Consider the following 15,307-nt stretch of genomic DNA (forward strand, 5'->3'; position numbering starts at 1 on the left):
TGTCCTAAGGCTAACGGAAAGCAGAGGTTTTTAGGTGTAGTGTCACGGTGTCACCATGCTGTGGCACTCAACGTTTTCAACGTCTTGCAGACAGTTGTTTCCAGAGGAAAGCCAGGAGGGTGTTATTTGGCTCTCTTCAGCTTAGAATAGTCACCTGTGCATTAACCAATAACTGAACTTGATTACCTTAAGCATTAAGGGGGTGGTATTCATCAGTATTTACTGTTATGACTGTTGCAGTCTCTATATTCCCTGTGAGTGGGTAGGTGGGCACGCACCAGCTGAACGGAATGAAAGGATAATCAATGTTGCCATCTGCTGGATGCCAACTGTGGACAGCTGAAAAATGCTATTTTCAGAGGGGATTCGTGCTGTCTAGTTTGAAAGTACACAGATAACTCTGTATATTGCCACCTAACAAAGAAAAGTCTCTTGCCTATTTTTTATTTCCAGCTGAGTTTGCAGAGGCTCTCAGAAGTTGGAGGAAAAAAAAATGAAGTTCTTAAAGGGGAAGAGAAAAAAGAAATTATTGGATGTTGTCTTCAAGCATTTACTGCTAGTTTGCAGCATCTTTGTTTTTCTTTGTATTCTATAGAAGATGTTTTTGCTTTTATTCACTTATCTATGCCCTAAACATTCAGAAAATCTGTTTCCTTCCATTTAGTTGGAGTAGCTGCTTAAATGAAAGCATTAGAATTTATTTGCTTCTAAGAAATCCCTAACACTGAAGAAAAAGCATGTCCCATCTTCTTTGATGTATTAACGTTAGAGTTTTTTAGAGTAATAAAATCCAGATAAATTTCCCAGGTATATCACAGAATGGCATTTCTGTCTGTTTAAAGGTAAATGTGTCTAAAATACACATGTGAAATGACTATTCAAAAAGTTACTATATTTGATGAACAACATGAACTGCTTCAACTTTCTCCTTCAGAATCTTTCACCTATGCAGGATATATATGTCTACATCTCAATAAAGGATGGAAAATATACATGTATTTAACAAACCTCCCCACATAAGTTAGTTTATACAAGACACTTTTTTTTTTCCAGCATAACCCTGGGAGAAATGCCACGTATGTCCAATATCGAGACTTGCTGAATAAGAAAGTTCAAAAACAGAGAATTCAGATTCAAATGTCTGATTGTAGGCTCAAACAAAATCTTGAACAGCAAAGAAGAAAAAAGGTATGAAGTTGTTTGAGGCACGGGATGGGGCACAGTAATATTTATTACTGTTAATAAGACTTGAGCGTTCGTGGGTGGTTCTGTGTGCTTGCTATTACTGGAAATCAGTGTATTTTTCAAGGTAGGATATTTTGTTGAAAAGTCAGTTTGCTGCAAGAAGCAAAATGGCCAAAAAGACTGAGAAATCCCTTTAAGAAACTGTTTTGAAAGCAGATGTCAGAAATCTGTAGCACCATTAGCAATTAAGGAGAGATGATGTGGGCAAGCTGAGTGTTTTCTTCACCAGAGCAGAGCAATGACACTTGTGTGTCCTGAAAGTCTCTTCTGAACTCTGTCACCATGCATTACCTTTTGAAAGAATTCTATAATAAGACAGTAGCCAGTAGCAACTCTAAACTCTAAAACTCTAAAAGTAGCTCTTTCTAAAAGGAGAGAAAATAAAACATTTTATTTACCTTTTCTTCTGATGCCTGAACATGAGGCAGTAAAGATTCATTTGTACGTCTCAAGATTTCTGTCTGTTCTTACAATATCTTTGTGCTACAAGAAAAAACCCCAACACTTTAAATTTCTTGCTTTCAGAAATGCTTTAATCATGTCTTCCTTTCAAATCTTTCATTCTGGTTTAAAGGTTTTGCAGATGCAGTCTGTTAAGCACACACTTCAGATATTACTACTTGCATGCTACATTTTTGGGAGTGCAGGAGAGGACCTTCTGTCTTCAGCAGAAACAGACAGAGTAGCAGTGGTGGCTGAATTAAGAGATGCTTTAGCAATTCATGCATAACAGTAAAGATTAAGCAGATTTAAATGCATAAAGAGTGATTCTGTACTACTACAACAACAAAACTCCCAGTAAAAGTAAGATAAATTAGATAAAAAGAAGGCAATTTTCTAGAAGAAAGCATAATAATAGTAATGTTCCTCCCTCACACACACACATGAAAAGAAACAAAGTTTATGAGATAATAAACCATATTTTTTAGTTATCACACAGTCACTGAAAATATAACCTACTAAGAGAAATGTGGATGTGTTCTGTTTTCTTGCTTTAATATGACAAATACAGTCTGACATATATATATGTATATGTAATAGGACCAACAAGATATTTTAATAGGTGGGAGAATTAAACTGCTGTGCCTAGAATCCCCAAATAAGCCAACAAACAAGCAGATTTTATAGCTTGCAATTCACCAAATGCCAAATGTAGAAATCTGCTTCCTGTCTGTCACTCAGGTTGCCAACAGTGGTATCCTTTTATGGACTCTTTCCTTAGCAGTTGCTCCTTTTTCCTCAGGAGAGGAGAAAACGCTCAAATTTTTGCCATTAAGCATGTCGTATTTGCTGTAACGACTGGGGAACAATTCTGCCTTGAGTGAAATAGCACAATTATTTCAGGAGTTTTTCAGTCAAATTTTAAATCACAGTGAATATCAACATCTAAATGATAGATTTTTATGTAGTTTGTTAGGTTTCATCTATCAGTTTGGCTGTGTAATAGCCTTGTCACTGTTAAGAGTTCTCACATTGTATGCATGCAGGTTTTATTTCTTGCAGGTGTTTTTTGTATAGATATATATATATGAATTTCTACATGCTGTATAGGATTGTCATTGCCTATCTTGTGACTCTCTATTTACAAAATCTTGTTAAGCTGCTCTGTGACATATAGTTGCTTCTCACAACATTTTATAAACTCAGATTCTTTCATAGCAGTGAACTGAATAATATTTTAGCCTGTGGGTAGCAACAACTATCCTCTTTTTCTCTGTCATTTTCTGCTGCTTCCATCACCTCTTGGATTTTTCAATGAATTACCCTGTTTCCCCTTAACAAAGGTTTCTCTTTGGCATCCTCCTTCCTTCACACTAGTTACTCCACTTGCAGGGCCTGTGAAGGCATGAACATGTTGGCTTCTGGAATAGACGTCACAAATCAGTCTAGCACTTCTTTCTGATTTTAATGGAGATGAGCTACTAGTTGTAATTTCTTGAATCTCTCAGTTAAGATGTAGGTAAACCATAAATCTTAAAGTAACAAACATTCCCAAATCCCATGCTTTGAAGTGAATAGGAGCTCCTGGGTAATCAGCACTTTCGGGAAACAAGCTGCTTAACTAGGTGTCCGAAGCCATTACACCCATTTAAAAAAAAAAAAAGTTGGCCACAGTGTTTAAGGAAACCTGCAACAAGAAAAGTTTGAATTATATGAGCAGCTTCTGTGCAAAGCATCGGGCAACGCCTGTGGATGCTAGAGAGGCCAAACTCAGCACTCCTGGAGCATTTGGCTCTGTTTTATCGATGCTCTCAGATTTGAAGTTTTATTGTATTTATGACTGTTACATTTGGTTTGGTGGTAGGAATGGTGGGTTTTTGTTTGTTTCAACTTTATTATAAACAAACAAACAAAAAAAAACAGGAAAAATCTAAAACAACAGCAAAATGCTTATGCATTTATATTTGTTTTTAAGTGTCCTCTATCAAGGTTTGCATTCCATTCCGTATGTCTTTCCCTTTCTATTCTCACTTCTCTTATATGGAAGTGGTGTATCAAGAATCATGTAGTTGATCTCACTTTACAGTCAAGATCTGAGGATAGGATGGGTTGTTCTAAGCAATTGATGTCAAACTGTTGTAAAACATATTTTTTTAAAGCATTTAATATAATTAATGTGTGCAGTATATTATTATAAACTACGTGGCTTCCTGGATTAGTAACATGTGACAAGGAACTTGCTTTGGCCCCAACACCTTGCAATCCCAGTGCCAGGAACTCCCCTAGTTCATGGCTTTGTGGTCAATATTCTGTCTGTCTCTCCCTGCACTAAATCCCATGTGAATCCACGGGCACTGGAGCGCTATAAAGCAGTAGCATGAGCAGGGCTACCATACAAAGGGATGCAAGGGGCATTCCCTGTGCTGGGCATCATAATGTTTCCCTCTTGCTTGTGAATTTGCACCATTTTTTGTGTGTCAGGTTCGTTGTTCAAGTGGGAATATCAGCAGTCGGAGTTGCCCTGCTTGTACCTGCATCACCTGGCCCTTCGCTAGGTGGTGATGGTTGCTGGGTTTGCGTTTGGTGGTGGGTCCCGCAGGGTTGTGCACTGGGAGCCTGCGACACCGGGGGCTCTGCTACGTCTCTGCTTTTCTTGAGGTAAGAGGGCCTTGGGAGCAATCATTCTTATTCCGAAGGCAGTCCTAACTGCTGCCCTGCTGCTGGAGGGCCAGCCATGGGAAATCTAGGGATCCGTGCTTGCATCAGCTTTTTTCTTTTCTTTTCCTTTTTCCTTTTTTTTTTTCCTTTTTCGAAGGGGGATGCAATATTCTTACATTGTATGCAGTAATTTGATGAACTTCAGTATTTCTTTCATGTTGTATTTTGCTGATTAGGAGGGTTTTAATTATGTAATTGTACAAATCCCACAAGACTGTGACTAATATTTTTTTTCTTTTTCTTTCTTTTTCTTTCCCACCTACTCTGTCCTTTGCTTTTCTGAATATAATTACTTATGGTAGAGAATGCTTCCTGAGAGGAAGTAAATGCAAAAATCCAAATCTTTTACATACAAATTTCTAATTCCATAATTTTCTTACTTTAGTTTACTAGCAAAAGTTCAAAATATCTACCTTCAGTATTATGGCAAATAGAAAAAAAATAAACCAAGTATTTCAATAACGTACACTCATTTCAATTATAAGTTCTTCCAAAGAGATCTAATCTTCTCATAGACATAACAGAACTTTAATTTTAAGTCTATAGGCATCATACTTAAATGAATTTCAAAACAGAAGAAAGCTTTTTATAACACTGAATATAATTAATGATCCCAAATACACAATATGTACTCTTTAAAATAATGAAAAGACCAACAGAGCATTTGCCGCAGAATTCAGGAATGCCTTTATGGTGGAAATATTTGATTGTGCATCCCCTATGGAATCGAGTGATGACTCTCACCTCAGTTCAGGAAAGGAAAATATCCCTGCTCAGGGCAGTCTGTTACTGAGAGGCCGCGGGTGAAGCAAACATTTTAAATACTGCCTACATGCAACCTCTTACATGGCAGATCCCTAGTTCAGATTCCACTTTTTACATTTCATCGGCTTTTTAGTCTTACTGCTTTCTCAGTGGTTCAAGCAGTTCATATCAGACACACACAACCGAGAAAGTAAAGTTGTTTGTACTGAAGCTGTGAATTTCCATTTCCAGTTTGCTGTTCTAATATTTTCAAGTCTTTCCTTTCAAGATGAGGAAGACGAGCAGTGTATCTCATCCATCTCATGCTTTGCCCTTCCCTCCCAGCTTGTAAGATGTCTGCTGCTGTCCACATCTTGAAACAACACTGGTTCTGAAGGAGGGAGGGATCGAAAAATTACAGGAATGGGAGTCAGTGTGGGACAAGATGGGTGAAGTGCAACCAGCTCTCGCATGCAAACCTTGCAACAATTAACCTAGACAGGGACATTTTAAGACGAACGTATGGTTTGAATAGTTGCAAATTCGTTTTCTATTTGGATGTTAGTTTAAATGTTCTTTGAAAAATAAAAATTAACAAAAATCAGAAGGAAAAAAAAACCCCTCCACCAGAGCCTGCTTTGATGGAACTTTTCTATTTTTAAGTAATGAAAACGAGCTTTTGCTCCCATTCTCTAGGTTTTAAAATCCGTAAGATGCATAAAGTTATACCTGATGATGCCTATCTTTTAAAATATATAAACTGTTTCTACAAAGAAAATGACATTTGCACTCTTCATTTATCCACTGACCTGGCAGGAAGAAAAATGTATTTTTACAATACAAGTGAAATCACCATTAGTATTTTAAACATCCCCAGACCAAGCAAGTTAAGTTGTTGTAGGTTTGCTTTTCATTTGTATCATGCAAGCCACAGAAATCAGGTCATCTTCGTGTAACTCATAGCTGATAGGGTTGCACTGAAGAGGACCCTCCTGTTGTCACTGGAGCCTCCAGACCCTTAAAGACACTTTGTGTGAGCTGCTAAGGTTTGTCCTCACTGGTGAAAAAGATGTTGGTTACCATGATGCAAAAACAAAAGCTTGAGCTCTCCTGGGGTACTGTGAGGTGGATTTACCAAGCTAGTCTCCATGTTGACTTCAGTAACTTCACCTCAGGCTAAAATTATAGCATCTCTACAGTGCACTTTACTTTTACCTTGTAGTGGCTCATACACATTATTTACACTGAGAGAGATAGAATGTCCTGAAAACAAGCTCTGAGCAGGTCGATGAAGGAAAATGAGGTTTGCTGATTTGGGTGTCAAGTGTAGCCAGACACAGCGAGCAGAGCACAGGTTGGAGCTGCTCATGGTCAGAGGTTCTCCGTGGCCCAGCTGAGCTTTCGCAGACTTTTCTAATGCAGGAGCTGCTGCAGCCCCTCTGACGTTGGCATCCCTGGCAGCTGAAATCAGAATTAGCTTGTGTTTGTGTACAAGTGCTGTATTTTCAGCTCTGTTTGCAGTGTTGACGTTGCCTAAGGACATCCTAGCATGCTTTCACAAAGTGTTCGGCCATTGGGTAAGTGGGCTCAGTCAGGTCACGTTAAATAACTAACGTGCTGCTTTTCCTGCATGCTCTGCAACAGCTCTGCATGCCCAGCTTTGAGCTGAGCCCTTCAAGATTTGCATGAGTGGGTGGCAAGTTGTTGGATTAAACTTGGCGCTCCTGAGATACAGTGAGCATGCTGTACAGCTGCTTTCCTCCGCCTGCAAGAGACTCCGATGCCTGAAACTCAAACATGATACAGGACTTTTCAGAGACAGTGCTCCAGTGAGAGGCGGGTGAGAGACATCTCATCAGCACAGGAGTCGCATGAGCACGTAGGATTTAAACAAGAACAATTTCGTGTTAATTGCTGCGCAGCGATGACTGCAGGCAGTGGTTTTGGGCTCGCGCTGCGGGCCTTGTTTCAGAATGCGCTTGATAAATTTGTTTGAGAATGGTGTGAACGCAGTTGCATGGGCACAAGTGCCTTTTGAATCATTTGCAGCACGGTCATGAGACATCTTTGGATGGTACTTTGGCTCTTGAGAAGAAGGTAAAGTGTATAAATGAAAACCGCTTGGTGGAAAAGGCGGGGTTGGGGAGGGGAATCCCACACTGCCCAACTTTAAAATTACAAAACTGCTTTGTAATTTCAGAACAATATTAGTTTATTGGCCTTTGCATTGAAAATAGAAAGGTCCCCAGGCTTTCTCCAAGCTAACAAGTAAAGATAACCCATGCCTGATGGCTGCCCGATTTTTGTTAGCTGCTGAAATCAAATGGACCAACTATTGTCCGTACAATATTTAGTTATTCAAGAAAAAAAAAAATAGATTTTAACACAGAAAACCCCCTAGACTAGAAAAAAAGTATTTGTGCATATTTTTAATAGTGTCTGGCCACTTACCTTCTGGATAATTTGACCAGGTTGGAAATAGGAATAAATTCTCAAAAAAATGCTGTAAAAGGATTAAGTCGTTTAGATGATTTTTTTTTTTAACAACAGTCTATGATTTTATAAATTGTATTAAAATAACAGATAATATAAGTTTTTGTATCAATAGGCTAAGCACAAGCTTTATATTTTGAAGAATTTTTTTAAGTTCAAATGGAAATCACTTGGGGGAGGTTCTGTATTGTGGAGGTTTTTTTTAAGCAAAAATACTTTTTTTAGGATTTGATGATGAAAGCAGGATTGTTCTAATCTATATTTGTTGTGCGAGAAATATGAAAAAAATGAAACATTGAAAAATGAAGTTAATTTGGTAAGGAGAAAAAGGTTTTTGCACGTAAGGCTTGTTTGAACATATGCTTAAATGATTTTTTTAACGGGATTATTTTAAGGTAGCTGTTAGGATATTTGCAGTGTGGGGATGAGCGTGACTAATTCTACTTTTTTTTTTTTTTAGGTATGGTTTAAAAAAATAAAACCAAAAGATTTAACTTTGAGACATCTTTGGTATTTATAACCGAGTAATAGCTCTCTCAAAGATTTCCATGAGTTGTAGGAACTTGTTTAAATGCTCACTGACATTTTGAGTGTTCTGTGGTTTTGATACTAAGTTATTTTCTGGACCTAGTATGTTGAGCTGCAATTGAGGGTGACCTTACTTTGCCTATACTATTACCAGTAAAGGATAAAAGCTGCTAATAGTTGCTCTGGAAAACTTGGCTTCTGTCCTGATCTTTTGACCATTATTTTATCTGACAGACCATTATTTTAACTGACAAACACTCTTACAAAACTAATTTGTAACTTTGTAAGAATTTTTGGCTGAACTCAAAATTGAAAATACACAATCTGATTCTCTCCTTGGCAATAAATAAATAAATAAATCTTTTGCTTAAGAAGGCCAGTGTATCTGGTGCCACATATCAGGTTGTCTCTACAGGGCCATGTTAAAGTAGAATTGTAGGCTTATTAGCATCCTATTAATATGTGCATAAAATGTAGTCTGTGTCTGAGCCCAAATACACAAGCCGGGAAATCAAAGAGAAATCCTTCACACCTTTTGCTGGCTTCATCCTGAACTTTTATTTATCTTAAAACAACTTCCTTAAGAGAATTTCCTCTTCTAAAGGAAATGTTTTTCTCCATATTTAACAGGGGAATACTGCATTGGATTAATTTTGAAGCAGAGTAGTGACTGTGGGGGGGGGGAATCATGACATTTGATTGTGACATTTAACCTTAGTTTTACTTGTATAAAATTTCTCTCTCTTAAAATGCAGAACTATCAGAGACATTTTTTTCTTTGAAGGCAACAGTTAGGCGGCTGGTGTTACCACTTGTATTTTATGAAAACTTTATAAAGAATTAAAAAGGGACTTCAAAGCCTGCACTGTTACTAGTTTTATTTACATAAACAATACTAGTACACTTGTTTCTGAGAGTCTAATGCTTTGTATATGGTGGTAAATTACCTGTTAAATGGGTTTAATAATGATTTAGATAATGCAGTGGAAAAACCTTGTGTTTAGCAATTTAAAATGACTTATTTCTGTTTAGCCTATATTAGTAAGCAGTTAATTTTGGTTGAATCTATATAAGCTATGATTAAGCTGAAATAAGAGTTTTCTACAGGATTCTACAAGTTTAAATTAAACATTGAACACTTAAATTCAGCAAATTCCTTTTTTTTTTTTATAATTGCTGAAATTCACTCTTACCTAAAGCAGCACAATGTAGCACTCTCTGTCTGTGGCAGTTGTAGACATGTAGACTGAAGTCCGATGCTACTAGAACCATCCTTTTCCAAGGTAGATGATGGAGAGAAACCCTGTTAATTTTGTCAGGCAGAAGAGAGAGATGCTTCCCAAGTGGAGTAATTTCCGTTTGGTATTCACACCGCATTTTGGAAATGTAAACAGCTTTTTTGTCAGCCTAAGCACATTTCTCTCTGTCCTAATACGTTTTTCCGAAGTGACTTTTAAACCTTCGTGCGTATTTTTTTTCTAGATGCCTGTGTACCTACCTGACTGCTGCAGTAGTCAGGCTACCACTTGGCTACTATTTTTTATTGTATATCTGTGATTTTATGGGAGTCCAGTGTCACTGGCTGTGGGAAATTCCCTAACTGTCCTCGGTCCAAACTAGTCCGAGAAGCCAGATGTGGCTTCCAGAGTCATTTAGATGAACTGTCAGAAATTGTGTCACTCTGAGCAGGGCAAAGGTGCAGTGGGCAAGGTGTAACTATTGCCAGAACTGGAATCACATTTGCGATGGCGTTTGTTCATAGCAAGCTGAGGTGCAGGTGGGGAGGGAATAGGATGGGTCTGTGCTTGTGCTGCTTTGTGTTGTGCCTAGCCACATCTCAAGTCTGTCTCATGCACCGTTAGGATGCCTTTTTTTTTTTAGGAAATAGGAAATTCTATTGAAGCTTGACAACTGTCAGTGATGAGAATCTCATTTGGCAAGGGAGACTTAAGTGTGTGCTTTTAAAATCAGAACAGCTATTTATATTCTCCAAACAAATCTTGTTTAACATTTCAAAAGCTGTTTCCAATAGCTTCATGTTGTTCAAACCTCCTTAGAACTTATTTTGTAAGTTGCTCATATTTTTAAGAAACATTTTTCCCATCATTTTAGTGACTTGTAACTGCCAGTGCCCTGCAGCCTGATGTCTTCTCCGACCTGCACGGCAGAGGTGGTGCAAGCAGCCTGCAGGCGAGCTCTTCCCACGCACATGTGCCAACAGGTCTAGAAGCCTATGGAAAATCACTGGATCCAATTACTAAGTCGTCATTCAGATTTGTAAAACCATGCTAATGCTGCTTTTTATGGGAGTTGCTTTCACATTATTGCTTTGGGATTTCCCATCACTGTTTCCCGCTGTACGTTAATGTCAAATAAGTACATAGGTGACTAAAAAAATACAGGCTCCCTCTGCCTAAGCCTACCCATACAAAATGTTCAGATACCTGTAGCCTTGGGGATGTATAACTGGGACCTTGAAGTCTAAAAAGAAACACCTACTTAAGTTTTCTGTTCATCCACTATCTCAAGTTTTTTTTAAAATTATCTTCCACAGTGAATATGGATATATGTGGATATAATATATATATGAATATAATGCTAATCAGAATAATCTGAAAATGAATTTAAATATCAGAATAAATATTTTTGTTTGGACCAGGATCCAGCTACATAGCAAAGCATAATTTTAGACCTGAGTAGTTCAGTTCTTTTGAAAAGGTTTGTATGTGCCAGATTAAAACCATGTTAATTGGCAGGAGTGTCTGCATGCATATGGGGAGCCACAGGGTGTTTTAGGTATGAAGTGGATAAAGTGAACAGTGATGGAAAAGAGGATAAACACATTTAAATCAGTGCCACAGTTACACAAAGAAGTTTTTAATCATCTTTATCTCCCTAGTTTTCACTGGAAATGCTTGAGATATATTAACATGTTTAAAGGTTAACTATGTAAGTTAAAGCTCAAGTTAAAATTACTCAGTAGAGGTGTTTCCTTCACCATCAACCCCCTTTTTGTTATTCCTCAGAAATGCTAAGACTCTTTTAGTGCATTAATATCATCCTAGATGGGTGGACTAAAGACTGGTACAAAATTACTACATTGTTTGGACAGTATGCTCTGAATTAGAGATCCTGAGGGCTGCACTGCTTGCTGATGTGGCCCCAGATGTGCACCAAGCATCTGCTAATATCATTGCTTTTGAAGTGCTTGCAGTGCACATTTGTTGGTGTGAAATATTTGAGGTTTCTTATATTGATGTAGTCTGTAAAATTGTTCTTAGGTCTTAAAAATCTTTGCCTTAGGTATGTAATGATTTAATATGTGAGCAAACATTTGCTCGGTTTTAATCTTGATAGCTGTTCATTTCTAGCAAATGAAATAATAGACAGACTGCAGGTCAAGTAGCGGTAGTCTGTATTAAAAAAAAAAAAAAAAAAAAAAAAAAAAGAATAAGTCTGTAGAAGTAAAGGACAGGGAATTTGGGGAAGTTTCCCTCAGATTCATTTTTCAGAAAAGCAAAATTCAAAGGTTGTTGAGAATGGTTGGGAAAGCTGAATTGTTAGGTGTAAGGACCCAAGCCTGTCTTTTCGCCTAGAGCTTGCTGATGGGAGCAGATTTTGATCTGGCAGAGTGCCTGGCAGTATCTCTATCTCTGTTGGTTGCAGTTTTTGTAGGAGAACCCACACAAAGATTGTCCTCTTGAAGCAAGGCATTTAAATATACACTTTGATGCTTTAAGCTTATTGCTTTTCTGAACTCAGTCTTGGAGTTGCTCTGTGTCTGTGTATGTGCAGCAGGCTATGGTCAGGAGTGTGCCCTGTTGATCTCGGTGGGGTCTCTCTGCGTTTCTGTTTTACAACCCTTTTACATCTCTCTAGCCTTCTCAGTACTTGAATTACTGGAGGACAGCACAAAACTCCAGGAATTAGATAGAGTGAAATGGTAATGAACTGACAAGAAAATGAAAGCTCTTTGCTCCTCACCTCAACCATTTTGATTTTTTTTCAGTAGGATTATTAGCATGACAGGATTATAGCTGCATTTAGAGGAACACATAATTTGAAATACTGCGTAGGCTGAGGTTTCAGTTGTGGTTGTAACAGTTACTTATTATCAGCTAAAAAACTAAATATGGTGCTGACAGATAATGTCTAAATCTTTTCCCCTAGCCACAGCAACGTGTTGAATGGCAAATCTCCTGTGTACTCTTTGAGTGTACTCATGTGTTACTCTTTGAGAGATCAGACTATGATGATTTTTTTAGGTCTATATTTACTTTAAATCAGGTGCTCTTTGGTCACATTGCTAAGTGTTTGTTCACCACCGAAGAACAACTGATTAGAAAAAATATATTGTCTCTGTGGTGTTGAATGAAGTAGAGCAGGGAGATTGAGGGTTTGTGCCTCAAGATGGCTCGTAAGGCTTCATATTTGTTCTCTGGGGTGATGACATGTTTTGGCCTTTTCTTTTGGCCAACACTGATGGCTCCGTCCTTTGCTTGATAACTGTCTGCCACAAAATCTCTTAAGCTTTTTTTTTTTTTTTTTTTTTTTAATGTATTTCTGTCTCTATTTCCGATATTTGAATAAAATAAGCTAAGTCTTGCAACAAATAATTCCTTAACACTCAGAATTTGACTGCACAAACCATGTTCATTTAGAAACAAAAAATCTGTCTGTCATAGAGTCAAAGAGTGATCTACAACTTCTATGAAGAAGACTTTTTTTCTTAGAGAGTTTAAGGTTTGACCTTCTTCATAAACTCAAATATAATTTAACTGTAATGTGAAATTTTTGCAAGTGAAGCTGTTGTGAAGCTACTGTAAAGCTATATAGTTTTTCCTAGGCTCATAGCATGCATTCCTCTTAACATTAGCTGTTAGAAGTTAAGTATCCTTTCTAAGCTACCCATCTAAGGCACCTCCTCCCACACAGGCTTGATGGCATTGCCAGGGTGATTCATCTCACCCGTTTTAGTCACCTACTTTAGAATGGGATAAATTACAATTTGGAGGCTCTTATCGCTCTTGCTTGGCTTTGACCAGTCACCTGACTTTTAGGTAGTTACAGATATAGACCTGGAAGATTATAGACCTCCTTTGTTCTCAGTGTATAAACTGGTGTTCAGAGATACTTTCTCAGTGCTGAAAGCTTTGCTTATATATGTGTATATGTATATATGTACACATAATTGCACAAATAATACAGTCTTTGGTGTTAAGCTTTGTATGTGGACTGGTGTACAGTAAATTATCAGTACTTGATAATATAATGTTATATAATTTATCTCTAAATTTCTTTCTGAAAAGTAGTAAGACAGACTGAAATCTGTATCTATGAACACAGTCCTGCAGTCCTTTTCCAAGAGGAACAGGGTAAATGTCCCTGTAATTTGTCAAACTTCCGCATGCCTGGTAGGTTGGACAGGCTGATCTGAGCTTGTCTCAGCCAGGGTATATAATCTTTGCTATGAAAATTTGTTACACTTCTGTCGTAGCCATGTTCATCTGGCTGGGAAGGAGGGGGAGCTGTGTGAGTTACGGAGCTGCAGATGAGCAGCTTCCTCTATTAAATTCTGTGATAGCACTAGGTCTGTGGAAATTGACAATTTTTTTAGGCTTTCTGTACCCCCTGTATGGAGTTTTTATGTATTTCCAGGGAACCTCAATGCCTTTGAAGTCTCAGTATATTGATTTCCCGTTATGCGGAGCTCCTCTCCTCCAGCATGACAGAAACCAGTGCTGCAAAAACTCTTCTGTGCTTGGTTCCTGCACCAAGTTGAGAGGAGCAGGCAGGCACAGAATTTCCATACCGCCGTGGCTAGGTGCTCTTCCCCAAGCGCTGAGCTGCAGGGAAGCACTGCTGAGAGCCCAGCTGTCCTGTGTCACCCTGGCTGCTTTCCATGACATGAGCACAGTCAGGCTGAGCCGTGGATGCACATGGCGATTCTGGGTTTTGACCTTGCTGAGTTCTGGGCTGCCACTACGCAGGAGTCGCTTCTATACAGCGCGCCTGTTCATCACAACTAAGTTGCACTTCACAAGGCTCAAGAACATGTAGCTGGTTCCGTGAGCCAGGCGTCCTGGGAGCCTGGTGCAGAGTTTATTCTGCTTCTGCAGGTGATTTCCAGTGCATGTGGAGGGGCTGCCACATGCAGGGACTGCACATGCGTGAACAGCTCTGGCAGCTGGAGCTGGGAACTCCTGTGAGAGGTGTCAGTAGAAATGCCAGCAGGCAGCCAGCTGAGGAGCCACTAAGCAGCCTTTGCAAACAGCCAGTGGAGATTTGGCATAAGGTGCTACTGGAAACTCGCTCACTAATCTGCTGATGCTCACTTTGGTTTCTTGGCACAACAGAGACAGGGAAAATAAAGATGAGAAAGGCAGGAAAAGTAAAAAGAAAAAGGCATGTCTGAAATGCATGAGTCTGAACCTACATGGGGAACTCTCAGTTAGCACAAGCACAGTCTGCTTTCATACTTTTTTGCTGTCTTTTAATGCCAAAAGCATCCAGAAAATTTTCATCAGACTTCAGCTGATCATAATGTTTTGATTCACTTTTATCTAGCAGTAATGATGGAAGCAGGAGTTGCCTGTGGAATCACCTGAGCAGTGAGAAAGAGATCAATTTGGTGGAGCTGGGTGGATTTTTCCACCATATTACCTTGTTATCACGACACATGCTAAAAAAACACTTCAGTTCTCTGGGCTGGATTCTGACCTTTCTCTAATTTTTGCGGTGGTGTAACACTAAGAAAGTACTTCTTAATGTTGGAAAAATCATTACCAAAATTTGACTTTGGGAGTCTGCAGCCAGGGTTTTGTTTATTTTTTTGAATTTTACAGGATTGAGATGCAAAGACAAGAATCTATTTGTACTTTTACCCTAGGAGACAATGTGAAGCAAAATTCATGAGTGACTTTAAAAGGCTTGGATAATTCCTTGAGGTTCTTTCGACAGCAGATAGAAAATATAGTGGATAGAGATATATTAAATTTACATATATTTTATGAAGTATGTTTGGCTGCAATAGAATATATTTTACTGATTATTTAAGACCATAACTTGATTTTAAGAATATTATCATTTCTCACTTTTTAAAATATCTGTTATTTGAAAGAATAATATTTCTGTATAA

General features: G+C 38.3%; 1 protein-coding gene across 1 annotated transcript in view; it reads left to right on the plus strand.

The window, feature by feature from the left end:
- Positions 1–15,307, plus strand: part of LOC104578267 (T-box transcription factor T) — a 56,266-nt gene that overhangs the window by 8,123 nt on the left and 32,836 nt on the right. Inside the window, exons 3-4 of the mRNA XM_088534832.1 lie at positions 41–47; positions 1,022–1,188. Of these exons, the coding sequence (XP_088390958.1) occupies positions 41–47; positions 1,022–1,188 (174 nt within the window). The remainder of the gene's footprint in view (positions 1–40; positions 48–1,021; positions 1,189–15,307) is intronic.

This window comes from Tinamus guttatus, unplaced genomic scaffold (assembly GCF_059628265.1).
Source record: "Tinamus guttatus ecotype Peru unplaced genomic scaffold, ASM5962826v1 Tinamus_guttatus_pri_ptg000601l, whole genome shotgun sequence".
Classification (NCBI taxonomy): Eukaryota; Metazoa; Chordata; class Aves; order Tinamiformes; family Tinamidae; genus Tinamus; species Tinamus guttatus.